Genomic DNA, 26972 nt, shown 5'->3' on the forward strand with positions numbered 1-26972 from the left:
TCCTTCCTAACCTCCCCAGCCCACCCCCAACTTCTGAACGGGGACCCAGAACCACGGGAAACGGCAGCATCTAGGCATGTCAAATGCCGCCGTTTCAGGGCTAAACAACACCATCACCCAGACACTCCTTGCTGACGTCTCTCCTGAATCCTCCACGACAGAACAGAGGCTTCTTCAGCCCGCCCTTACTGGCCTCTGCCCGGGGCTCACCTGTGTCTCCCTGACAGTGGCAGTTTTGGGAGCCAGAGGGTTGGTGAGGGTGATGGTGTAAAGAATCACTCGGCTCTGGTTTCCATTGTCTTCCTTCTTCCACGGATGGAAGATGATATCTGAGGGGAGAGAGGAGCCGTGGGATGACGGAGGGAGAGAGGCGTGCCATCCCCACATCTGAACGTCCCCTCCAGTGCCCTCCTCTTGACCGTACTGACTGCCGACTGGCCCCCAAAAGGAAGCCAACGGGAGCCTGAGGGCCGGGGGAGGAGGGTGAGAGGAGGGGGCGTCAAAGCAGAAAGAAGCTCATTGTAGCATGGCCGAAATCCTACACAGGGCTCCACAATGTTGATTGTTCCGGGGCTCGGGCAGGAGGTCCTGGGGCCACCTACGGGGGAGCTGGCAACACTGGAGTTACTGTGATGAGGGCCTGGGATCCTTGGGACCAAGCCCTCTGCTCCGAGGCATGACCTCCCCGTGCCCTCGGCTCTCCCCTCCTCCTGGCAGAGGGCTTCGCCGATGCCCAAGGGCTCTTCCACAGACCCGGATCCCGAGCAGCCCTGCCAATCCCTGCGGTGCGGCAGGGGCAAGGAGCACACGGGTGCCAAGCATCAACTCTGAGAGCTTGAGGTATGAGTCCCAGCTGGACCCCTTCCTAGTAGCTGCATGACCTTGGGCGTCTAATAATGGTCTGAGTTTCAGCGTCCTCACTGGTACCGTGGGGATCACAACCCTGGCACACAGGGCAGGCTGGAGGACTGAACGAGACAGTGTAACGGGCCTGGCGGACAGCAGGTGCCGACAGGACGTGGTGGCTGCTACTCTCTACTAGACGGTGAGCCCTGGCGGATCCTGTTCACCGCCGAGCCTTTGGGGCCCGGCACCAAGGGTCTGGGCACCACGGGCGAGCGTACAGCCGCGGTGGTGCGGGGAGGAGTAGCCCGCAGGGCCCCGAGGAGCTCCGGCACCGCGTGAGGCCACAAAGGAGGCGCCCCGGGCCATCAGGCGGCCTGGAAAAGGAGGGCGCTTGGGAGGAGAGGAAAGGAGAGGGGACAGAGCGGGAAGGGGTGGGAGGCACCAGCCCCAGGAGGGACGGACCTGAGAAGCGTCGCTGTTCCATGAAGTCCCGCTGGAAGGGCGAGTCGGTGAACAGGAGGTCGTACAGCTTGTCCACGCTGAAGTTGAAGACTTCATTCACGTACTGCCGGCCACTCAGGTCCTCGTAGAAGGCCTGGACCTCCCCTGCAGAGAGGATGAGGAGGGAGACAGGGAAGGTGAGGGACACCTCAGGGACACCCCCAGAGCACCCTCTGTGGCTAATGTGGGAACGGCCACCAAGGCTCAAAGGAGGCCAAGGGGTGGGGCAGCGGGGCCCTGGCCTCCGCCGTCCGTGGCTTTGCGTCAGCCGGCCTCCTTCCTCAGCGGGCGTGCACGTTATGGACGCTATAGCTTTACAAAGAGTTTGGGAATGTGCTATTTGCCTTTACACTCTCAAGCCTTCCTAATTAAAGTGATCTTAGACCAAAGTCTAAATAGATGACTACTTCCTGGGCTTGCCGGAACCCAGAGGATCAGTTATCAAGAGTCTGTAAATTAAACCACAATTGACAGCAAATGTCATCGCAACCCATGGCACTGGTGTGTCCAGGGACGCTGATGAATCTGTTTTTACAAAAGCTTCTGAGGCTGGTCTGGTCTGCAGGGCCGTGATCTCTGCACAAGGTCTGCTCTCCTTCCATAAGGCAGCCTATACCCCCTTCAAAAAATTTCTTTTTCTACAGGAGAGAGTTTCTGAGTACAGGTGAGTTGCTCAAACCCCGGCATTCCTCTTGAGCCCTCGGCACCCCACAGGCCCTAATTACTGCCCTTGCGGGGCTGTTATCTGATCTCAAGAAGAACGCTGCCATTTCTGGCATCCCTGTGACGCTGAGAAGGCCAGAGAGGAATTCACGAGCATCCTGGAGCGTCCGTGCACATGACTGCAGGATCAGGACTGTGGCGCACAGCTCGGGCGCACTTCTCAGTTTACACGACGGCACCCCGGTTCTTAGGCGGTGCCCACCTGCGCAGTCCTTTGCACCGACCCTGCACCCCAAATGGCAGTGGGCAAGCCCACCACAGGTGAGAATACCCCTACAGGTGACTCGCAGGAGACCGTCCACAGGTGGGTAAGTGAGCACTGTCTGCACAGCCTTGCGAGTCAGAACCCACCACCAACTCAAAGGAGGTAAGCCATCAACCATACTCCTGAACACTGAGGATCTGGCCTGGAATGTCAGAGGCAGCGAGTTCCCGAGGGAGGGCTAGACGCCAACCCTACGCAGGAGGGAAGTAAGAAGCTACCCACTTAGAAGTATGAGAGAGAAGGGCGGTCTCCTCAGTCTGTCTGACCAGGCAACAGTCTAGGTCCGAAATCCCCATGCTGGAGCCACCGAAGCAAGTGTCTGTTAAAACGTGTTTCCAGGGCCAGCAGACTAGCACTTTGCTTGTGGCGTATACGCGTAAACACTGTGAGGGGCAGAGCTGCAGGGCACGCCGGTGCCAACAGGGGGCACATGGAGTGACGGACTAAATGGCAGACAACCTAAGACAACACCGTAAAGCAATCATACTCCAAGAAAGATGTTTAAAAAAAAAACTGAAAAAAAAAAAAAGACAAAGACAAATATAAAACGACAAGGATACTACGGTGAGGGCCTGAAAAAAGGGATGTTTGCTAATAACAGTGCACCTTTTTGAAAAGAGCTGTTTTACCCACCCACCCTTCCGCCAGGAACCCGGACTGACTCCAGCCTCCATATGGGAACATCCGTTAAGCCTTCAAACTGTGTGGAGACAGGAAGTGCCATTCTGCCCCCGCTGCCAGACGCCCACCTTCGTCGTGGGTGTCGGAAGAGTCACTGAGCTCGGTGGGGATGTCCTCGTTGTCGTTGAAGTCTAGCGAAGGGGAGTTCACGGGCGCGATGATCTCAATCTTCTCCCCGATGATGCTGTCGATGGCGAGCTCCTTCTCCAGGGACCCGTCGCCCTCCAGCACCTCCTCCTCCAGGGGCAGGCCGTCAAACTGGGGTGGGGACAGAGCGGTCAGCCTGGTCTACTCTCCAAGAGGGAGTCAGAGAGCTGGCCGCGGGAGCCCGCACGTTCACAACGCAGCTGCTCGGGGGCTGGGCTGTGGGGGTCAGGGGTCTCCCCAGCTCTGCCGGGGAGGACAGGACACAGCACAGGGCCCTGCCCTTCTCCTGACACCAAGCCCCACGCGTGGGCAGAGGCAGCTCCGTAGTCCAGCTCCTCTCCTGGGGCCAGGCCTCCACCGTCCTGTAACGACGTGGGCCTGCCTCCAACTAGTGCCCTGTTTTCTGAGAGGTTCAAAAGGCTTCCTAAGCAGTTTTTGATTCATTCTCCCATTAGCCCTGGGAGGGGATGGGTACAACTCTTTACATTTTAAAGTCAACCTCTGAGACAGAAAATGGAGATAGGCATCAAATGGACGATGCTTTCATTCTAAGGCCAAGTGGTCTGACCCCGAAGCCACTGGAATACAAGGCTCCCTTTTCTGGGAACCCTTTCTTCTACCTGCCCGCTCACACCCAGACACTTCCCTCACCAAGCTTCTATCCCCTCTACAACCAAGTCCCAGAGGACAGAGTCCTTCTTATACATTTCTGTCTCTTCTGCAAAGCCTAGCACAGCAGGAAGATAAACCGGAGTGTCGACGCTAGGAGCTCCGTCACGATTTACGGAATGAATGAACAGAGAGCAGTTCTGCAGTCCTCTCTTCATGTACCACTTTGACTTTAGATCGAGGCAGTGAAAAAACAAAGACCTGGAAGAGTTCTCCACCAGTGGGCTGACCACAGCAGCCCACCCAGAGCAAAGCTCACACAGTGGACTTGAAATGGTTCTCATCTGCTCCGAAGCCAAACAAAACCTGGAACCCGAAGCACCAAGAACCCAGCTCTGGATTCTACACTCATCTGAATGCAGAGTCCCTCTGCCCCAGGATGCCGCCTTGCGTAAACCGACCACAGTGTAACCAACCTCCCCTCCACCTGCTCCCCAGGTTGGGGTCCCGTGGAGTTAACAAGGCTGGGAAACACCGCCACTGGATTGGGTGGAAGCAAAGGGCTCCCCGCCCGTACCGAGACGGGCGCTTCGCTGCTCCCCGTGGATGTCAGCGTGCTGTTGGTGATGGACTTCCTGGGCAGCTGTGGACTGGCATCCGGCTTGGTCTCTATGCTGCTTTTGGATGAGCTGTCATTCACTTCATTCTCCTCTACAGGGATCTCCTCACAGTAGCTGAAAAGAGACAGTGTGAACCCACGTTAGCCTCAGTGGCCAAGACGGCAGGCTCACAAGAAACTCACACCCACCGATCCATCCAAAACTATGGGCTTTCCTGCTTCTTTGCTCTGTGCGTGACCTTCCGCAAACCTCTCGCTGCCCCTGAACTGCTCTCCTAAAACCTCCTTCCCACCTGACACCCCCTCCCCATGGTAAAATTCTGTCCCCAAACTCACCTTTTCTATGCACCCTCCTTAGATTTATCCCCACCTAAATGAGAAAACTGTCTTAAACTTTCTTTTTCCATTGGCTTCCCATCCCACCCCAACCTGACCATGTGAATCAAACATCCGGGCTCCGAGCATACATCTGATTTCCCACAGTGACCAGGACAGGACTCTGGACATGAGTGCCCTTCGAGGGGACCTGCCCAGATTCTGGATCATAACTAGCAAACTTCTCTGCATTGCACACCTGAGGAAAAACCCTCCTTGAGATAAAGGCAGGTGCCCTTCTGCGGACAACTTCAGGGATGCCATCGGAGCCTCCCCCAAGGGAGAAATCGTCATCACCGTCGTCATCAGCATCTAATTTATACTTTACATGTGACCTCATCTGGACGCATAACAACTCTGAGCAAATCATTCCATGCGTTTCAGAGATTATCAAGTAGATATTCACAGAGGCTAAGTGATAACTACTATTAAGTGTCAGAAGTGGTACCTGAGCCCTGGGCTATGCACCACACGTTTGACGTTCTTTCCTTGCTGTCCATTCCTCTTGCCTCTCACATGACCACCAAGCCTTTACCTTCCAACCTCAAGCATACTGTATCACTCTGCAGTCCCATCTGTCTTAGCCTGCCAACAGCAGCCCCTTCTCCTCACAGCGTCCTTCCCTTGGCTTTCAGGATACGAAAACTCTCTAGCGTTCCTCCTCCCTCACTGAATGTTCTTTGTGACTTCTTTTGCTGCCTCTTTCTCTTGTTGAGTGTTCCCAGGCCCAGTCCCTGAGCTTCTTCTCATGTTAATTCAGCCACCTGGTGGTCTCAGCCACTAGTAACCCCCAAGGTTATGTCCCTAGCCCAGACCTCCCGGTGAACTCCACACTCACACACACAGATGCTTATGTGACCTCTCCACGTGGCTAACAGTCATCTCAAACTCAACTCGCCTAAAATCAAGCTTCTGACCTTCCCCCGCATCTGCTCTGCTTACAGTATTGTCCATCTCAGTTCAGAACAACCCTATCCTTCCTGCTGGTACATCCTTAAAGCCACCTTTGGATCCTTTCTGGGCCATCAGCAAATCCTTCAAAATATGTCTGGTTCTATCTTCCAAATATATTCAGAAACTAACCACTTACTGCTGTTTCTACTGCTACCTTCCTGGTCCAAACCACCATCACCTCTCATCTAAGTGATCTAAATGATTCGGCAGCCTCTTAGCCAGCCTGCCCTGGCTCCCCTTCACTCTATCTTCAACCCAGGAGCCAGAGTGATGTTAAAATGTTATGTCAGATCTCATCAATTATCCATTCAAAGCCTTCCCTGGCTTCTCATCCCCCTCTGAGGAAAAGCCAATCATCACGCTGACCCAGCGGCCCTGAGTCCAGCCCGACCTCCCCGACCTCCCCGCTTCCCACCTGCCCTTTGCTCGCTGGCCCAGCTGCCGCTTCCGCTCCCTCCGCCTGGGAGGGGCCTCCCGGGGCCTCCCTCACTCCGCCAGGGCCTTACTTAGACGCCATTCCCCAGCCGCCCGCACCCCTCTGGAGAGGCTTCCCCGGGCAGCCTGCCCTCTGCCTCGCTCACCCCATCGTGTTGAAGTCGTCGTCGGGGGGCACGTAGTCCTCGTCGTCGCTGGTCAGGCCCAGCTCGTTCCCGTAGCACTGGTGAACGAAGTGCCAGAGCTCCTTGGGGCACAGGGGCTGCAGGGGCGGCAGACGGGCTCTGACCCTCCCTCCTCAGGACCCCACTCTCCACAGAGGCACTGAGCTGAGCTGGACGCCCCCAAGGGTAGGAGAAGCCAAACTCCAGGCAGCGCCTCCACAACAACCCCACCCCCCGCTCTTCTGATCTCAGCAAGACGCCCATCTTCCCCCTAAGAATACGGCTTTTAGTAAAGCCAGGAGCTTCGCCTGTTCCCTCAACTCAGGTCTGCATGGTGGGACCAATGGGCCCTTGAGGATGGCAACCGCCCGCCTCCCGCTCCTGTGGGTGAGGTCCGGCATTCAGCGGCACAAACTGAAACTCCTCTGGGGCCAAAGTGATCACAGAGCTTCTAACTTGGACTCAGAATGAGCACCAGAGGCCCCTGGGCCAGTCTCGCCCACGCTGCGGAAACCTCCTTATACTAACAGTGGTCACACAGGTCCTCACGGACCTGACCCAAGATGGATCAGGTCCAAGAATGAGGTGTGACCTCAAAGGTGGCCCATTCCACAGTCGGGCAGCTCCTGTGCCTGGAAAGAAGTCTACATTCTCATAGTTTCAGGGCCTCAAAGGTCATTGCATCCAGCCCTCTCTTCACTACTTGAATACTTCCTCCTTTATTCTTAATTACAATCAGCCTGCCTACAGTTCTATGTATTAGTTCCATAAAGAGTTTTTCTCATTTCACTGCGTGTCTACATGTCCTCCTCAAAAGCACTGTCCTAAGAAGAGTTAGCTCTCATTGAGGTTCAGAGTTTCGGAAAAGAGGCAACAGAATGTCAAAGAATGAAGGTCAAAGGTGGAGACCATGGATGAGTCCAAGGTTGGGAGGAGGGAGAGAAGGTGGGAGGGATAAGTATGTGAAAAAGAGAAGCGTTAAGAAAAACAGAAGCAGGGACTTCCCGGTGGTGCGGTGGTGAAGAATCCGCCTGCCAATGCAGGGGACACGGGTTCGAGCCCTGGTCCAGGAAGACCCCACGTGCCGTGGAGCAACTAAGCCCGTGCACCACAACTACTGAGCCTGCGTTCTAGAGCCCGTGAGCCACAACTACTGAGCCTGCATGCCACAACTACTGAAGCCCACCTGCCTAGAGCCTGTGCTCCACAACAAAGAGAAGCCGCCGCAGTGAGAAGCCCTCGCACCGCAACGAAGAGTAGCCCCACGCTCGCCACAGCTAGAGAAAACCCACGCACAGCAACAAAGACCCAATGCAGCCAAAAATAAATGAATAAATTTATATAAAAAAAGAAAATCAAACTTAAAGAATGTTCCCACCAACGGATTTGATAAGGAGTTTGAGCTTTCTCTGACCCCATCCTTTCGAGGTATGGTTTAAGAAGCACGCAGCTGGCAGGATGCCATGAGCCAGGTCTCCGCGTTCCCGGCTGAGGAGAACTGCCTGGAATGGCCTAGTCGGGGCTCTCTGTGAGCCGGAAGGGTCTGGCGTGGCAGCTCTCTGTGCTGGCCGCACCCCCCACCCCCTGCCCCAGCGCCAGAGGGAGGCACCTGCTTCTGTACCTGGACCTCCTCCCTCCTCCCAGCAGCCTTTACATACACCATCCACCCTGCCCGGGACACATCCGCGTCTCTGCCAATCCACGCCCTCCCCTTCTCCACAATTCACCTGCTCCACGCAGCCTTCCCTGACCAGCCCCACCAGGCTCAGCTTGTCTGACCGCAGCCAGGCCAAACACAAAAAGCAGACCCTGCTCATCAGGCAGAATTCTGACGTGATTTTGTGAGAGTTTTTGCGAACCACATGGATGACCCTCTGTCTTAGTTACAAATGACAGTGGTTGTGAGCTGAAAATTCAGACCTGCCAATGGAGACTCAAACGCATTTCTCAGTTTACCGTTATCCACGGCTAACAAAGGTAGACGATCGACTCAGGATAAGTTACCAGGATTTACACGAAGGCTACAGACTTCCAGGTTAGAAGAAACTCTAAATAACAAATCTATTTAATTTTCTTTAGACAGTAATAAGTTTGGGCTAGAGTCAAGGTGGATACACACATAAATTTAAATACATACAAGTCACATATATAATTGTAATTACAATATTATATAATTATATTACATAATTGTTCCCCCAGGTCTCCTTCCCTGGCTGGGAGGCTGTTTCTCAACACCCCCGGCATCTGCGTGCACAGGCTGCACAGCCACGTCTCCATCTGCATCTCCCACAGTGTCCCCTTCATCCAGGTGATCAACCGGTGGCTGTGTTAACTCTATCTTCCTATTTTCTGCATTTCCTTAAAACTTATTCTATTGAAGTATAGCTGGCTCACAATGTTGTGTTCATTTCTGCTGTACAGCAAAGTGATTCAGGTATACATATACATATGTATATGGATTCAGTTATATACATATATACATACCTATGCTTTCTTTTTCATATTCTTTTCCGCATGGTTCATCACAGGATATTGAATATAGTTCCCTATGCTATACAGCAGGACCTTGTTGTTTATCCATTCTGTATACAAGACTTTGCATCTGCTAATCCCAAACTCCCAGTCCTATTTTCCGTATTTTTGATGCTCTAGCATCTGAGGTCTTGCTGACTGGGGAAGGCCTGCCCCTTGCAGGGCTAGCTAATTCCTAGAGATAGAACTCACCCTGCCAGGGAGACTACCTTCCCTATGTAAACCGGCCAAGCCAAAGCCCACACACCGAACCACCTTGTTTTCCTAGCTCTTACATACCAGGCCAATACTCTCTCGCACTAATTACCCCGGGACAGTCTCTCTGGAGACGGTCTCTCTACCCTGAAGCCCAGTGAAACATTCAAACTAGCCAGTCCAGTGAGCGGCTTGGCCAGCTCCCCCCGCCTCACTCATCCTTTCCCATGAAAACCTGCAATGAAGGCTCTTGCCCCGCTTCCCCCTCACTCTCCCTGCCTCCTGTCTGACCTCGAGCTTCCCCGTGTGGCCCTGGCTGGCATGCTGGGGCCTCTGCTTCTAGGGATCTGTGAGTATAAAAACCTCTTCCTTCATGACAGTCATTTCTGTGTCTGGGCGTCTTACCGCGCCTGATTAAAACAAACCCCGGTGCGTTTTAAAACAGCGGGAGTGCACTGCCCTGTCAACAGGGCCTTGCTCCAGGCGGCAGTGAAGCTGTTCACGTGAGAGGATGTGCTACTCTCAGCACCTGGGTCACCAGCAGTGGAGGCTATGTTACCGCGAGTCTGGAGGACTTCCAGAACCAGGAGAGACATGGGCTTCTTTGGAGCAGGCCAATGTCACAGTAAGAGCAATCACTCCAGTGGACCCCCACCCAAGCGGAAAGAACATTCTAGGTGGGTGTGCATCCTGAGGCTGAAGGAGCTGGGCGGGACTCACCTTTTCCAGGAGAGCGTTCTGCCAGAGCCGGAACATCATCATATACGTCCTATCCCGGGCCCCAAATGAAGTGAAAAAGTGCTGGATTGAACGAGAAAATGGCAAGAAGCGTCTGTTAAGACTTACAGTATAGTGAATGGAGACACGGTACTCCTTCCTTTAAGAAAGGCTCCTGAGTCCATCCTCAAATACTGCGGACTCTCAGTCACCCGTGATCACAGCACAGGGGCTCTGTAGTGAACGGGGTCAGCACACCAGGGACCAGGGCCCTGGGACCTCTGAGTCCGCACTGTCTCCATGTCCTTCAATGTCCACCCACACTTTCGTCAGTGGTTCTCTTTCTGGTTTGAAGTTCTCACCTCCATAAAAAACTTCCTGCGCCTACGTACACGGACTGGGCGAGTGGTGAGCTGGGAACCAGCCCAAGGGAAGGAGAAGGCAAACCCACTAACCCACTCACCCTTTGATTCACCAATTCAGCAAATACTTGAATATTAGTGTGTGCACTCTTCTACACGTACACACACTAATACGTGTGCACACACTCTTCTACATGTTTTGGGCACAGTAACAAACAAAACAGAAAGCGCTTATGGAGCTTACACATTCGTGGGGACCTTTTATAATGTGCGGGAAGAAAGCGACAGAGAACCAGATTTTACTGAACACATTCCAGGTGCTTCACAAATGCTCCTTCATTTAAACCACACAGAAGCTTTGGGAAATAAACATAACTGCTAATCCTTAATAAAGAGAAACCGGCTGGTGAGGTTAGGTGACCTCTGTAATTGCAAAGCTGCTTCGTGCCAGAAACAGAATTCAAAGCAAAGGCTATCGGACCCCTGAGCCTCAGGGTTCTTGCCTCTGAAGCGCCTGAGTTCAAGGGCACTGCAGACCTGCGTTCAGTCCAGCCCCAGCCCCGAAGCTACCAGTCTTCAGGCTCTGGTTAAAGGTCAAAGATCACAGTGTTTCCTCCGCTCTCAATTTTATCTACCACATTTTCCCCATGCTGACGATATGGACAGTCTGTCTCCCATCAGACGCCTCATCCCTCTCGATGAGCTGTCCTGCTATAGGATGATACAGCTGACATTTGTATAGCACTTTGCAATTTAGTGTTTTCAAGTGTGTGAGGCCATTTCAGACTGTTAAACAGGCATTGCCGGCTCCGTTTTACATTTACAAACTGGGGCTCAGAGAGGTTCCGTAATGTACCTACAGCCACGGGACTCTAATTCAGGTGTTCTGGTTCCGAGTCCAATGTTCTGCCCCTCCACCTCGCCCCCTGCTCAGACCCCAAGCACCCTGCCCACCACGGAGGTGGCTCCCGTAATCTGCATCACCTTACCACCTCTCACCCCAATCCTACTGGCCTCCATATTAGTGCAACTGAAGGGCAGAAATCCAGCAGTAGGGGGACTGGGGTTTGGGGGAACAGAAAGTCCAGGATCAGGCTCTACTTACCTTTTCCGAGTCCGTGCAAACTTGGATGGCATTGGGAATGAGGCGGGCTGTTTTTTCTTTAGTCATGGAGCAGATGTCTTTCAAACGAACGGTCAGCTGGCATCCGCACAGAAACAGAGAATGCATAACAAGCAAGAAGAGGCATATTAATAGAGTCAGGCAAAGAGTGTTCACAGGGCACCAGTTCAGACAGAGGAAATCAGATCACAGGCTGCATACTTCTAAACCCGGAAGGGACCTCCTTAGGGATCACCTGGTTTGGCCCCTTATTTCAGACGCCACACGGCGAGCCTCGCCCAAGGTTCTCTTGATTCTTGGTCCGACGAGCTTTGCTTTCTCATTTCTACACAGCCTGATAAATGTGCAGAGGTCCCATCACGATTTGCCACTTACAGAAACACAGAACACTGGCACTGGATGGGACCTTAGAGTCATCTAGTCTGTCTTTTCTCACTTTATTTTATAAGATTAGGAAACAAGGCAAATAAAGGACTAGCCTAAAATCACACAGCTATTGGCTGCAGAACCAGAAAGTACAAGCCCGTTCTCTTGAGTCCCAAGGCCAGTGCCCGTTTTACGCTACACTTCTGCCTCCGTGGTGACTCCTGCCAAATATTTACCTGCACTTCCCCCAAATCAAATGCTCACCCGAGGAGGAGGGAGGGGAAGGCATGGTAGAGAGATCCATCCTTCAAGATTCAGGCACGTGCTTTTGTGAATTATGCAAAGGCTTGGGCAGAGTTTGAAATCAACCAAAGGACAAAAGCGAGGGCAGCTTCCGCAGCCACAGCCCAGGGGGACAGCCCCAGGGAGCAAGCCCCAGGTCTTTACCAGAGTTTCCCAGCGGAAGATGTTGCTGTAGAAGCAGATCCAGTTTTCAGAGAGGTAGAGTCGGCCCTGAAGAAGAATGTCTCTTTGGAGTGCACAGGAGTAATCTGTGGTAGAACGGGGGACGGAGCTCAGGGACAGGGAGCGTTCTCGGCAAACCAGTACAATCAGGCAAGCCATCCCCCAACAGCCCCGGGAAGCCCAACTGCCCACCATGGACTAGGTGTGTGAAACACTAGTCTAGCGGCCAAGGGAGTCCCTGGCATCTCCTGATCAGGCAGGAGAACGATGTGAACTACGTCAGAGGACGAAAAGGCCGATATAATTCCACCAACGCCCCTCCCCCTCCACAACTTCCCAGCCCCTCCTCCGCCGGGCCATCTGCAGGGACAAGAGTGGCAGCGATGCCTCCCAGGCTGGGCTCTCTGGAGGCCATCACGCAAGTGGGGCTCAGCCCTGAGTCCCCACCGCTGGGGCCAGCTCCCTGGACATCCTCGCTCCCTATTCCCAGACAGATGCTCTTACTTGGGGAATCTATACTCAGAAGCAGCCTGATTGCCTTCCTGCCCCCACACTCAGGTCACCCAGCTCACCAACAATGAGGCGCTCCGTGTCTGGAAGTTGCTTAAAGAGCTTTCTGAAATCTTCATTTCTCTGCTTGTAAGTGGGGCTTAACACCTGCGTGACAATGGCCAAGGTTAGCAGGATGTTCCCAGGTTCACGGGCTGGGGAGGAAGGTGTGGGAGGAGGACCTGCTTGCATGTTTCAAGGCAAAGCTGAGACTCTGTTGCGCCAGAGACCCCAGGAGTCAGGGAAAGGGGGCTTGGTATGGAAAAACATGGTGGAGAGAAGTTGATGCTGCAGAAGGCTTTATACCCAGTGTCCATCAGTGAGAAAATGTCAAACATACTAAGCAGGGCCCACACAACATCCCAAGTGGACAAAGGGAGGAGGGACAGCCCTGGCCTATTGCTGTTCTGCCTCTGACAGCAGGAAGCACCATGGTGACAGTGAAGCAGGCCCAAGGGGACTAAGGGGACCAAGGGGACCCCCACCCCCACCCCCCAGCAGGACCCAGGATATGACGGTGCCCAGTGTAGCCCTCAGAAGAAGCTGTCATTACGAGTAACACAGTTACCACTTGGCTGTGTCTGAACTTCATGATTGGAAAAAAGAAATCATGAAACATAAGACTAGTACAATGTTATGTCAATTATAGCTCAGTAAAACTGGTGGGGGTGGAGCGAGGAATTACACCTTTACAAAGAGTGGACTAAAAAAAAAAACCCCATAAAACTAGTACTAGGGCTTCCCTGGTGGCACAGTGGATGAGAGTCTGCCTGCCAATGTAGGGGACACAGGTTCGTGCCCCGGTCCGGGAAGACCCCACATGCCGCGGAGCGGCTGGGCCCGTAAGCCATGGCCGCTGAGCCTGCGCGTCCGGAGCCTGTGCTCTGCAGCGGGAGAGGCCACAGCAGTGAGAGGCCCGCATACCGCAAAACAAACAAACAAACTAGTACTAAAAAAAAAAAGCACACAAGTAGGGAATTTAAAAGCATATCTTGCGGGCTTCCCTGGTGGTACGGTGGTTAAGAATCTGCCTGCCAATGCAGGGGACACGGGTTTGAGCCCTGGTCTGGGAAGATCCCACGTGCCGCGGAGCAACAAAGCCCATGCGCCACAACTACTGAGCCTGCACGCCTAGAGCCCGTGCTCCGCAACAAGAGAAGCCACCACAATGAGAAGCACGTGCACCGCAACCAAGAGTAGCCCCCGCTTGCCGCAACTAGAGAAAGCCCGCGCATATCAAGGAAGACGCAACGTAGCCAAAAATAAATAAATAAATAAATAAAAACATATCTGGCAACTTGAGGTACCCAAACTTCACTCCCTCACCATCCCTTAGAAGACTGTCTAATCCAAACCTTACGTTACCAATGAGGAAACTAAGCCTGGAGAGAAGTCCCTGCCCAAAGTCCTCTGGCTGGTCAGTTAGCAGAAGTCTCGATCCGTGGTTCTGTACTCACCTCCCACCATCACCTGTGCTGCCAGGCACTCCTGAACCCACACCTAGCGTTTTGGTGCCTCAGTGAAAACTCAAACCCATCAACTGCCTTAATGAATCCTTCTTGGAAATTCCATGAACCAGTTGAACAGACAGGAATCCTGCTCTTTCCAAGCTTACAATCAATTGTGTGCCCGTAAGTGAAAGGCACCCAAGGATGATACACGAAGACAAGCGCACAACCCGGGAAGGGCCAGGCCTCGTGACAGAGACATGTGCACTCCACCCAGGTGACTTGTTGACCTACTTATGCCAGGAACACACGCAGGTAGACAAACCTTCCTGCTGTTGCTGACAGATGGGTCTTGGCCATTTACACTTTCTCACCCACTTCCCTGGGAATCCACTGGCATACAGCTGGAGTTCACAATGGAGTGAACTCTGCACTGTTCGTTTCTTGGCTTTCTGCAAAGCTAACGGCCTATGAGACAGCTGAGGCTGCAGCCTGACCACCCTGGCAGCAGGCACTGACTACCTCAGCTCGGTGACTACCTGTGCCAGAGGAAACAGGAGGATTTCAGGAAGTTGGAGGAGAGAAAACAGCATGACTTCAGTTTGGGGGCGGTTTTCCAGGTAAGAGAGAAAGAAGAGGAGGAGTGCTTTCAACTACTTTGTCCATAGTTAATTTGACATTTAAACTCTTGTTTTGGCTTATTTATTTATAAAATGAGTTTTGTATGTGCAAGTGGACCCTCTGCTACCTTCCCCAAAGCAACAGATATGCTGTAGAATCCCAAACTTCAGAACTCACCGACCATATGTTTGAACCAAGTATCGGGGTCATTGGGAGGGAATGTCTGGAAGCCAGCTCATCCCGTGACTTCTACGGCTAGAAAAGACCTCAGGAGACAACATTCCTCGGACCCATCAAACTGATACTGAGGTATCCAATCTCAGTGGCCCCCTGGCCTCACAGAACAGAGTCCACACACTGAAAACCCTTGCCTGAGCACCTGACTGTCAGGAAGTTCCTAATTATGTCTAACCGACCTTGCAGAGCTAACATGGAGTGAGATATGACCCTGCATCAAACACTATCATAAGCCCTTCACAACATCCTCTCACCTGATCACAGGGTCGTTTTTACGATCCCGTTTTAGACGCGAGGAAGCTGAGGCACAGAGAGGTGAAGCAACTTGCCCAAGGCACGTGGTTACTAAATGCAAGTGTGGAATATGAACCGGGCGGGCAGTGTGGTCCACAGCTCTGGGTCTGAGCCATCACTCTGCACTGCCTCAGGATCCTTGCGCCAAGAAGGAAACAACAGGGATGCCCCAGCTGAGCACACCCTCTTGTGGATGAGGTGTTCACTTACGCGTGGGGCCCCCACTAGCCTTCCATGCCTGCAACTGGGGCTTTTTTGGGGCGGGGGTATAGTTTCAGTTTTGCAAGTTCTGGAAATTGGGTGTACAACAATGCGAACATACTTAACACTACTGAAATATATATTTAGAAATACCTAAGATGGTAAATTTTATGTTATGTGTATTTTACCATACTTCTTTCTTTTTTTTTTGGCCACGCCATGTGGTTTACGGTATCTTAGTTCCCCGACCAGGGATCAAACCCAGGCCTTGGCAGAGTGAAAGCGCACAGCCCTAACCACTGGACCGCCGGGGAAACCCCACAATTTTTTAAAAAGCTGTATCAGTCAAGTCGGTCTTAAAGTTCCAGTATCAGCCTGAGGACCAGCCTACCAGGTGGCCCCAGACCCCCTTCAGTTGAAAGTGGACATCAGGCATCCAATTGCCCGCAGCCTGGAAGTCCTCCCCTTTCTAAATGTTCCCTCCGTGGTGCTCTGTCACCCCTGCTCCTCTCACATCCAGTGAGGACTCAGACATGGACAGAGATGCAGGCGCAGGGAGTCTGGCCCTCATCTCCAACCCAGAGGCAAACGGAGGGAGCCGCCTCTCCTCCCCTCGGAACAAAGCCGTGGCTATGGGGAGGGGAGGGCCCATCCAGCCCTGACCTCAGAAGTCAGCCAGTTCTGCGAGGGCTGCCTCGGCGGGGTGTAGGAACTCCTTAACCCAGGCCCGCAAGTCACTGCCCTGATTCGAGCAGGCTGCCAGTGTGGAAGGTAGGCAGGCTCGCCTCCTAGAGTCTAAAGTCCAGAGATCTTAGTTGGCCCCGCCACCATCTACCTTCTTGTCCCAGGAGACTGTGACCCTCTCTCCCTGGCGCCCTCGTGCTCTTAAAGCCGTCTCCTCCGAAGGGGAGGCACGGCTCACCTATTTTCATTTTAAATGGCCAAAGACTTCTGGTCCAAGGCTTGTCAAACCCGGGGCCCTCTCAGGGAGCAGGGCCAGGTGGAGAATGACAAGGGCGCAGCAGACCTGTCACACGGCGCAGAGAAGTGAGGATGCGCACTCACGGCTGGGATTTCCTCAGACCCGGGCCGGCAGCAGAGTTCCGCGCCGGCAGGTCCATCCGTCAGTTTCTCCAGGCGCCGCTGCAGGGGCTGGCTGTCCTGCTCCAGCAGGAGGCTCCAGAGGACCCCCGATTCCGTGAGAGATTCCATCCCGGTCCTCGAACTCCGACCCCCCCCACCGTCCCCACAGGATGAACCAGTCAGTCTCGCCGGGGCTGGACGCAGAGAGGTGGCCTCTGGCTCCTCGGCAGCGGGTCTGTGTGACCCTCGCTGGCCCCCCTGGTGCCCCTAGAGCCCGGTTCCCGGTGCAGAGCCTCACGGGTGGGAGGGTGCGGTCAGCAAGGTTCTCAGGCGGGCTGGCCAGAGTCTCCAGGGGCTGGGCTCTGCCTCATCGCACTCGGCTCCCAGCGTGGCAGGTCTCCAGGCTGCGGGGGACCCAGATGGGACGTGAGGGGGCCCCTCCTCCGGGTCAGCGTGGACAGCCGCTCCGAGGGGCCAGCTGCGGCCAGGACGTGGAGGACGGGGCAGGTGCACAGGGCCGCCAGAGTCCCGCCCCACCGTTACTCACACACAGTAAGTACAGTGGCTCACGGCTGGTCTGAAACTCCAGGGAGGACAGACGCCCAACTCCCCAGCTCTGTCTGGCCCGTCCCGTAAGGCAGCCTGTTCAACGTGCAGTCGCTGCTCTGGGCGGGCGCTGGTCGCTGTGACTCACGGTCCTCACCCAGGCAGCGTGGCCACCGCTGGCTGGGGCACCAGGGCCTGCTCCCCCCCCACACCCCCTTTCCTCCAAGACGCGCTCCTCTCGGCTGACCAGCAAACAACTTCTTTGTTAGAATCGCCCGTGGCAGGAGGGAGGGGGGGGAGGCAGGGCGGGTGGGCGGGCAGGGCCGGAGCCCTACACACGCTTCGAGTTACAGGATCTGGGTGATGGTACCGGCCAACGTCCTCCAGTAACCCCCGGCCTAGCCTGGCCTCCCCAGCAGATGTTTCCTGCAATGGAAAGTAGCTGGCCAAGGCTCTGCTTCGGGGAAGGGAGGGGAGGAGGTGCCAGGGGCACTGCTGTTGTGATGAAATCTGAAATGTGAGACCTGAACAGCCAGGGACTTCTTGGAGACACGCTCTCCCTCACTGGCCCATCCATCCACCAACTCCCCCGTAGCAGCAGCAGCAACAGGAGACTTGGAAGTTTAACTCATCCTGTTTCAGATGTGCCGGTGGGGAGAGGCCAACAGCTCCCAGGTGTGTGGGCGGCATCGCCTTCCTTCCCAGGGATGCCGGGAGGGCACCCACTCAGCCTCTCAGACCTTGAGGGCCAAGGAACCATGCTAAGAGCAGAGAATCTGGGCCAGCTCCAAAGGAGACAGACAGGCTGCAAGGAAGCTGAGCCCTCTGGAGAGGAAAGAGAGCCAGGCCAATGAGGGCAAGAAGGGCTCTAGAAAGAGAAGCTGGGGCAGAGGTCAGACAGCACTGGGGCCGGGAAGATTGGATTCCCAGGAAATGTCAGACTCTGGAGACAAACGGGGCACCTCCCTCGCCCTCCCCAGTTCTGCCCGCCTTGCCAGGAGGGTCTCCAGGCTGCACAAGAGGGAGAACGTTGCCTTTGTCCTAGGAGTCTCAGCTACCGGTATTTGACGCAGTAACGCTCAAACTGTACCGTACTTAAAAATGATCTAACCATCGTATTAAAAGTATAGATTCCTGACTCCCAACACCCAAAATTGTGCTTCAGAGGAACCTGGGGTCTCCCAGTTAAGTCGTGTTGGAGGGAGAGCCTGAGTCCTCCCCAGAACTCCTGTTCGCGTCTCACTGTGCACACCTCGGACGCAGCCACCTCCTCCGCCCATCCATCGCGCAGGGTGATTCCTCTCTCAGACTACCATCTTCTCCAGGAAGCAGCTAACGCCCCCAACTACCTTCTCCAGCACCTGGTATGGTGGGTTTCAAGTCTCCGCCGCTCAGAAACTATTTAGCACATGAATGCATTCCTTCTGCGCCTCTTACACTGTCCCTATTTACACAGCATCGTGTGTGTACACATCCACACACATCCCCGCTCCTCTAGGCACGGGCCCCTCAGCACCCAGTCCCTGCCAACACTCTCCAAGCCATATATCTGAGCTTCTCTCCGCCCTGCATCAGCCCCACCGTCAGGAGTGGGGGAGGAGAAGTCAGCAATTCCGTTTTCCAGGGTGACCGGAATGCTTCTCTCCTGGGCCTCAGCAGACCCCACTATCTAGGCAGTGCCAGGACCCAAGAGGGCTGAATCCTTACAGAAATTCCCTAGAAACACTTGAGTATTGCTGCGGCCAGATAAGGGGATGACTGTTTGGGGTCCGATGCAGTGAGTCAGGGGCAGGACACACCCAGAAAGATAAGCCCTGGAGATGAGTCTCAGTGCTCTCAGCCTTTGTCTCCTACGCCCCTCACCGGGCAGGGCAGCGGGCAACTTCCGGCCTGGGGAGAGGGAACTGGCCCCAGGCTAAACATTAACTCCAAGGCAAACACTGGGAGCTGGGACCAAGTGGTACCCCTCCCTAGATAGAGCAGCGGGAGGGAGAGGGTGGAGGAGTCCAGGAAAAAAACAGATGGATCTTGGTGACACATTGGCCTCACCTAGGAAGAAACCAATGGAGACCCTCAAAGGAGACGCTGGACTTTCAACCAGATCTGGGTAGGGAGGAGCCAGATGTGGGATAAGGGGCAGTGGAGACGGGGGAGGTGACCCAGCAAAGGAAGGAGAGAGGTGAGTGGGAGAGAGCGTACATAACAGAGAAAGGCGGAGCGGAGCGGGACAGGAAGTGGTCTCACCTGGAGACGGGGCCGCTCTGGAGACAGTTAAGATGGGGGCACGGGGGTCCATGGGTAAATAACAGAGGGAAGCTGGACGGAGGCAGAGGAAGCAGAGACCGTCCCCGAAAACAAACAAACGAACAAAAAAAAAATGGGCTGCCAAGCTGTCCTCAGCGATGCCTTTCAGGGCTCTCTCCCACTTTCCTCATTGTCCCCCATCATTTGAATTTCATTCCTACAAAGCTTCGTCCTCTTGTTCAATAGTATGTCTGCCAGCCCTGCCTGGTCATTCCACAGGGCCGGCACCATCCCTCTTCCCCACTGGACGGCCAGCATTCCCAACGGGGACCAGCAGGCCACTTGGGCCCTAAAGTCTCAGGGCAGCCGCCAGCGTCTGGGCTCCCATCCTCTGACCTCAGAAACCTTCCTTTCCCTAGGTTGCCACGGAGATGACTGACGCTCCAGGAAAGAGGTGAGGCAGGTGAGGAAGCACCTTTGTCCACCTGGAGCACCGGGGAAAAGTCTTCTGTGACTTGCCTTCATCCAGGATGCGAGAGCCCGCTGTGTCCAGTGGGGCCATCTTTGGGGGGCAGATTGCACCCCTCTGGCCCCTAACTCTCCCCTTGGTCCGCTGTTTCTGCTCATCCTTCCACCTGTGTATCCCCCAAGCTGGGGGCCTTGACTAATAAAACTGGGGTTGTCAAAGGGGGGTTCAGGGGCAGTAGATGTGATGATGCCTGGCAGGGACTCAGGCAGATGGCCCGGCCTTCAAACCCCACTCTTGACCTGAATATCCCTGGCTGGAGACCAGAGGCTCTTGCCTCAGTCCTTCCACGTGTCCCTGGGGTCCAGCCACCTCCCTCCGTGGAACCCACGCTTTATAAAGGCCAAGATGGTTTGTCATCATGGTGACAGTTCCTCCCTGGCTAAATAGGTAAAAGTAAAATGCAGAAGAGAGGCAGGTGGAGGGGGAGGCTGGGGAGGGACAGGGCGGGGTTGGGGGGGCTTCCTCTCACATCAGAGCCAGGCCACTCCAGTGGGCCTGAGATGTTCTCGCAACAGTCGGCAAGCACGTGCTGACCCTCCCTGTCCTGAATCCGGCCAGGCATTTTTAACTGTCCCTAGGGCTGGGGAGACAGAGCCTTTGCTTATCGGAAGGATGCCCAGTGCCAGCGATGGAGCCTCAGGCAGCAGCATAGCTGGAGAGCCACCAGTGGATCAGAGAGGGCTGTCGCAGAGCTGAGAAGGAGACACGGGGTAGCCTTCCTGATGGTCAAAGTCCAGCCCCCTAGGCCAACGCAGTGGTGAGGTAGGAGGACCGAGCAGATCGAGGGAAAACAGAGAACCAGGTCACAGCAACAGGGGCAGGGCAAGGGCCTCCTGAGAAACCAGGAATGGACTGGGGGGGCAGTGCTAGGGAGTGCGGGCGATGAACTGAAGTTTCCTGATGGGGCCTCTGCGCACGAGCGCTGACACACACACACACACACACAGCATACCGCAGGAGCGCAGGCCCCCGAGGACGGGGGTACCACACACCCGTGGGCATGGACTCAGGTGGTTCTGAGCTCAGGCAGGGAAACTCCCAGGACCTGGCTTCCCAGTGGAGTCAGGGCATCCAGCCTAGGGCCACAGCCACGCTCAGGCGGCGCCCACGGAGAAGCGCACTGGTACCATCAGAGTGGGCGTCCACGGGGGTGCCACTGTGTGAACACACAGCATCATGCTTCCTCCACAGACACCCGGGGGTGGACCAGCCCAGAGCTGGGGCACCAGCCTCAGGACGAGAGCAGGGTTTTACTTGGAAGAGGGGGGTCCCGGTGCTGCTTGAAGCTGGCCTCTCTAGAGCTCTACCCACTGTGGCAGCTGATGACCCTCCGGACGTGAAAACACGTAAAGAAAAAATGCCGAGATGCACTAGACACAGCCCCTGACATCTGTGGCTCAGGCCGGCTGGAGACCCCTGTGCCTCGCAGCTTCCCTCCCATCTGCTCAGCTTCTGCCGCTGCCTCCCAAGGCCCACCCGCCATTTCTCTCTCCCTCCCCGACGCTGGTCCATTCTGCTCCCTGTTCCGCCCACAAGTCAGGATGTCCACAGTGGAAGTCCGGCAGGACCAGGAAGAAGGCAGCATCCCGGGGCCGGGTGGCAGACACAAGGGGCCACGTGTGCCTGGCAACCCTGAATCGGGGAGCAGGGGAAGCAGGAGGGCAGCAGGAACACACTTGTGGATGGGCCCCATGTCTGGGATGGCTGAGCTCCCAGAAGGAGCCCCAGTGTGAGAGCAGGAGGCCGGGAGGGGATCTCTGAACGCTGCTCAGCAGAGCCCCTTGTGCACTTGGCCTCTGTGAGTTAATGATTTGTGCTGGGTGGAGAGTCAGTGTCTCTGGAATCCATCTGGGGTGAGGGGTGGAGGGTGAAGGGAGACAGCCTAGGATTAATGGAGGGTGAGGGCAGGAAAGGCCTGGGAACCGGGTGGGTTCTGGAGGACGACTGTATAAGGAGATTTACGGAGCGAGTGAGGGCGGGCTGTTCCAGCACGTCTCCGCTGCAGGTGGAATCCACCAGGAAGCAGCGCTCGGCCATGCCGGGCTCCTCTGTCTGTCACTTATCTGCCATCAGAACGCCTGGCCTCTGGCCCCATGTGGCAGCTGGCCTACCACCACCGTCCAGCCAAGCGGCAGCATCTATTTCTAGCCTGTTGCTCTGCTGAGGGCTCAGACGCCAGTTCTCCTCTGTGGGGCTGAGGGAGAAATTAGGAGTGAAAGGAGGGGAAAAGTGGGGTGGGGGCGGGGGGGAGTAAACCTGCTAGAACCAGAGAGGGAGAGAAAGCCAGCCCGGAGAAGGAAAGTTAGAAAGGAGAGCGGCAAACGGAGGTGGAGAAAAGAAAACGGGGGAGTCAGCGAGGAAAGGGTAGGCAAGGATTCAAGGGAAGGAAACGTGAGACGGAACAGAAAAGCTTGCTGGAAAGAGGAAAGGAGAGAAAGGAGTAGATAAGAGGGAGAGGGTGGAGACGGGCAGCAAGGCTGAGGACCTGCCCGTCCAAATCTGGTCGATTTAATTGTCCCCTGGGTCTGCAGCCACGTGTTCCCTGTTCCCCTTTGAGGCACTGATTTTACAGTACCCCTCGGGAGCGTGGAAGATTTCGTGACGGAAAGGATGCTGGAGGCCCCACCCACTCCCAGGAAAGCATTCTCCATCCCCTCTACGTCCTCCCTCACAGGAGCTCCTCTCCCCTCCAGGATGTCAGCTCTAAGCCACGGGGAGGCCACAAGCCCAGGTGAAGACCACTGTGGGTCCGAGGGGGGCTGAGGGGCTGAAGTCCGGCTTCTCCCACCCACAGGCCACCTAAGCCCTCAACTCCCCTCCTGCCAGCACAGCCCACCAACCTCTGCCTTGCCTGTGCTGGGTGAGGCTAAGGCTGGGATCCATCAACCCTACTTCTGCTTGGTCCCCTGAGCAGCAGGAGGTGGGAAGCCACGGGGCTGATGGACATGTGCTTGACTGTGGGGAACCGCTGAGCCCTGTGGGAAAGCACCCTCCACACAGCGATTCCGGCCCAAGTCCCTGCGTTAAACCCAAGCCCCTCCCCCCTCCTCCTGCCGCTCCCCCTCGCCAGAGCGTCCTCAACGCCCGTCTCCCAGGCGCCCGCTCCGGCACCTTCTCCAAGTCCATGCGACCTGCTGCAGCAGGGCCTGGTGTTAGGGGAGCGGGGAGGATGCGTCCATGTGACCATCAGGGTCAAGCACAGGCAACAGCAAACTCAGGGATGAAAGACAGTGACCTGAGACCGGGCCACGGCTGCCCGCCCATCCACTGTGCAGCCGCAGAGGCCGGCGCACGACCGGGCAGGCCGCTGAGACTTCAGCCAGCTGCTCTTCACGGGAAAAGTTCAAAACCCTGTGGCCCCGGCTCTGTGACCCAGAGGATGTGGCCTCTGCAGGGACCACTTACTCCACGACCGGCTTCCGCGTAGGAGCGCCTGGCTGGACACCGCAGGGACGACCCCAGAGCCAGGGATGTGTTCTGGGAGGAGTGTGCCCGTGGGGCTACTGGGGGGACCCAGGGACAGAAGTCACATTCCGTTACATGAGACACAGCCTCGCTACAAACGGGCAACTTGTCTGACTGCTTTTCCCCCAAAATGTCTCGGTTAAGGGGAGGAAACCTCGGCCCTAAGTTTAGGCCCCAGGACTGTCCCGTCCCAGAGTTCTGTCTGGCCTTGGAATGCCTCCCAGCCCGGTCTCCTCCGTCAGGAGGAGGGGGGATGAGGCAGCCCATCCCTGCTTGGTCTCCGGGAATCGAACCCTCCCTCACCAGCAGTCCTGTCCTGCTACAGAAGAGAATCACGGTGTCTGGTTTTTGAGGGAGGGGGTCTGGTCAGGGGTAAAGCCCACCTTGCTAGGCCCCTAAGTTTGCCCGAGCCCACAGGGAAGCCACGCTGCGCCCCCCATGCCTCCATCCCCCGAGCACGGCCACCCCCCACCCGCCTTGCACGAAGCCAACAAGCAGAGAAAAGGGATACTTACGTTATACCAGCTCTGGCTTTTCTGAAAAAACAAAGTAAGAAAAGCAACGTTAGTCAGCGAGACACGGCGGGAACGGCCAGCGCATTCCTGGCTCCAGAGGGAAGGTTACACAGACAGCAGAGGGCGGGCGGGGAGGAGGAACCCCAAGGCAGCTGAAGGCTCCCCGTGTTGTTGCTCGGGGTGGGGGTCCTCCTTTCTCAAGACAGCTCCCGAAAGGAGGCCCAGGGAGCGGTCCATGCTGGAAGCCCCCGCGGCTGGGATGGCAGGCAGCGCAGCACCAGCTAGAGCTCGGCCGGAAGGGAGCAGGCCCCATCACAAGGTTCTTCTGATGGGGGCGAGGGATGCACTGCAGGCATCCGAGACCCAGTCCCCAATGGGCCCTGATCAGAAGCAAAGTACCCACGGAGACCAACACAGCCGTCCACCCAAGTCGGCCCCCCTGCAAGGCAGGGTGGGACCCTCTGGTGTCTGGGAGTCAAGGGACTGCCTAGAAACTTCCCTCCAACTCAGTAAATTCCTCCTTCTGCCCAACTGGCTGATCACGTAAGTGACAGTGGCCAAGGAGTGGTTGGGGGCTGTGTGTTGGGGGGAAGGCTGAAGCACATAATTGCTAAAGGTCCTTCCCGACTTCATGGGGTTAAAATTCAATACCAACAAACCCTGGTCCGTCCCGACTCCAGAATTCAGGTGCTCTCCATTCCCAGCCCTGAGCAAAGGTAACAAAGTTTTTTAGGGAAAGAGGAGGGATGGCTAAGAGGAAGGATGGCCTAGTCTATCTCCCATCTCACTGGCCAGGAGTCCTTTATACATACACATCCCACTTGGAAGACAGACAGAAAGACAAGCAGATAGAGACACACACACACACACACACACACACACACACACACACACACGCACTCGCACACGCACACGCACACCCCTGCCCCATCCCTTCAGGGGCTGACCCAACAGGTTTAGATTGGGTAGACTGGGGCTGGGGTATTTTCAGTTTTAAAATGCTTGCCAAGGGTGTATAATTCAGGAGGAGAATCACTGGGTAGAAGGAAGCTTTGCCTATGGGTCCACATCTTAACTATAGGCACACCTCGTTTTACTACGCTTCATAGATATTGCATTTTTTACAAACCGCAGGTTTGTGGCAATAGGGTGTCAAGCAAGTCTACTGACACCATTTTCCCAAGAGCATCCATTATTTTTCACTTAATTTAAAATTGTATTTTTAATGATAATTTAAGTGTATACTGCCTTTTGTAGACATAATGCTATTGTATACTCGACAGACTATAACACAGTGTGAACGTAACTTTCACGTGCTCTGGGAAATCAAAATATCCACGTGACTTGCTTTACTGTAACGTCTGCTTCGCTGTGGTGGCCTGGACCCAACGGCAGCCTCTGCAAGCTATGGCTGCATACGCAGAGGTGTGGATCGTGGGCACACCTGGCAACCTTTATCCCGCCCACCTGGTCTTACAGGGTCCCTGCTCCTAAGGGAAGAAGGCAGGCGTGATCTCAGGAGGTCTGCTGTGCGGTGTCTGGAGAGGGTGAGGGTGACTGCCGTGGCGAAGGCCTGGGCGTGCGAGCGCCCCCCTCGCTGGCTCTCCCGTCCGGAAGAACTCTGTAGAGACCTTCACCTTCACTCTGAAGAGGAAGCGTCAGCAGGCGAAGGACAGGCGTGGGTGGTGCTGCCTCTGAGTGGCTTTGTTGCAACCTCACACCCTATCTCACTGGCCAGGGGGCAGGTGGCAAGGCAGGTGCTCAATCCTCCTCTGCAAGACGCTCTCCTTGGTCGTTTCCCAACAAAGGCTGTGACCACGGCCCCACCCGGAAGTCACATATTCCCACCACAGCCTCATCTTCTCCTCCAATCCAGAGGGCCTAGCAGGTAAGGGGCCAAATCCAAATATTCAAAGCCAACTATCCCACCACTGAGGGAGAATGGGAATCGTGGACTGCAAGTTAGCCTCTAGTCATTCTGGAGGAGCTGGATGGGGCAAGGAGGCTGCAGCGGACTCTACCCTGCGCCTTAGAACATCTTAACTCTTGGGTCCTCATTCTGAGATCACAGGGCACGAGGCTGCACAGGTATCCATGAAAACACCTCTCTCAAGAGTGGAAAAGCACGCTCTAGAAGCTGCCGGCCTCAAGCACCCGCAGTTCGCCTGCGTGTCATCAAACCAAAGCCAGGTCATCAGACACCTGCTTCACGGCTGAGAAGACTCTCTGTACCCGCCCCCAGCTGCTCGCCTCACCGTCCTGGCCTCCACGTGAGACCCTCGGAGGAAAGGGGGCAGCAGGAATTTGATCCTTTACTTAGGCTCCCCTTCCTAACTCGAGTGAATGGAAGAAGGAGAGTTTCGTGCACTGCCGCATAGATGCATGGCCCTTCTGGATCTGTCTGGAAAAAGAGCTTCAGAGTGACAAAGAGCCTGCATCAGGGAACCTGGGCCCACCTCTGACTAGCTGTGTGATACCTTTGTGTGGGTTACTTGCTTGTGTAAATACGTGTTCACAAGTACTGCAATGTCAGACACACAGAGCGAGGACTTCTGTCCCTCAGCCTGAGACTCTGCCCCGATCCAGCGTTCTGTGGGCAGCTTGTTACCCATCACCACTGAGGGTGTCCAGCCCTCCGGCCAAATCCACGGCAGCCCCTGGGAACAGCCATGTGGGTGTGAGTCTCCCTGAACTCAGTTTGATCTCCGTGGCTCCGCTTTCCAGGACTGAGTCCTGGAGGAGCTGCTGGACCGGAAGGGCCCAGCTCACGGGGCAGGGAGGCCAAGGAGCGGTGGCCCCGGAGGGTGAGAGGGGTGTCCAGTGGCACTCGTGAAGTCTCTGTCCTGGTGGGTTCTCGAAAATGTCCTCCTGTGCAGAGAGGGCCAGAGGCAAGGGAAGAACAGAACGAGGGAGTGGGGCGAGGGCTTTCTGACAGGTGATAAGTGGATTTGGGCAAAGCGGGAGGACGGAGTCAGGAAAACCGCCCAAAGGCAGAGCTGCTGGGACAGGGCTGAGCTGAGCAGGTTTCTAAACTTCTCGCCGAGGTCTGAGGAGCAAGCACCTATGGGACTCCAAGGCCCCTGGAAACAGACAAGTTCCTTACACATCCCCCCAGTGCAAAGGCCCGGGAGTCTGGAAGATGGGATGTGGGCAGAGGAGGG

At 55.5% G+C, this 26972-nt stretch overlaps 1 protein-coding gene across 3 annotated transcripts in view; it reads right to left on the reverse strand.

The window, feature by feature from the left end:
• The window catches only part of GRAMD1B (GRAM domain containing 1B), a gene marked incomplete at its 5' end in the record, with an annotated part of 176548 nt that overhangs the window by 15959 nt on the left and 133617 nt on the right, over positions 1-26972 (reverse strand). For 2 of the 3 annotated variants that reach the window (XM_082659711.1, XM_082659710.1), the window contains 10 exons: positions 211-329; positions 1309-1452; positions 3085-3274; positions 4350-4506; positions 6302-6417; positions 9767-9847; positions 11231-11326; positions 12062-12165; positions 12652-12736; positions 23812-23832. In XM_082659711.1, the coding sequence (XP_082515837.1) occupies positions 211-329; positions 1309-1452; positions 3085-3274; positions 4350-4506; positions 6302-6417; positions 9767-9847; positions 11231-11326; positions 12062-12165; positions 12652-12736; positions 23812-23832 (1113 nt within the window). Of the gene's footprint in view, positions 1-210; positions 330-1308; positions 1453-3084; positions 3275-4349; positions 4507-6301; positions 6418-9766; positions 9848-11230; positions 11327-12061; positions 12166-12651; positions 12737-16494; positions 17061-23811; positions 23833-26972 lie in introns of those variants that run through there. The other variant, XM_082659712.1, reaches the window with a different exon arrangement.

The sequence above is a fragment of the Grampus griseus genome, assembly GCF_964374135.1.
Source record: "Grampus griseus genome assembly, chromosome: 8".
Classification (NCBI taxonomy): Eukaryota; Metazoa; Chordata; class Mammalia; order Artiodactyla; family Delphinidae; genus Grampus; species Grampus griseus.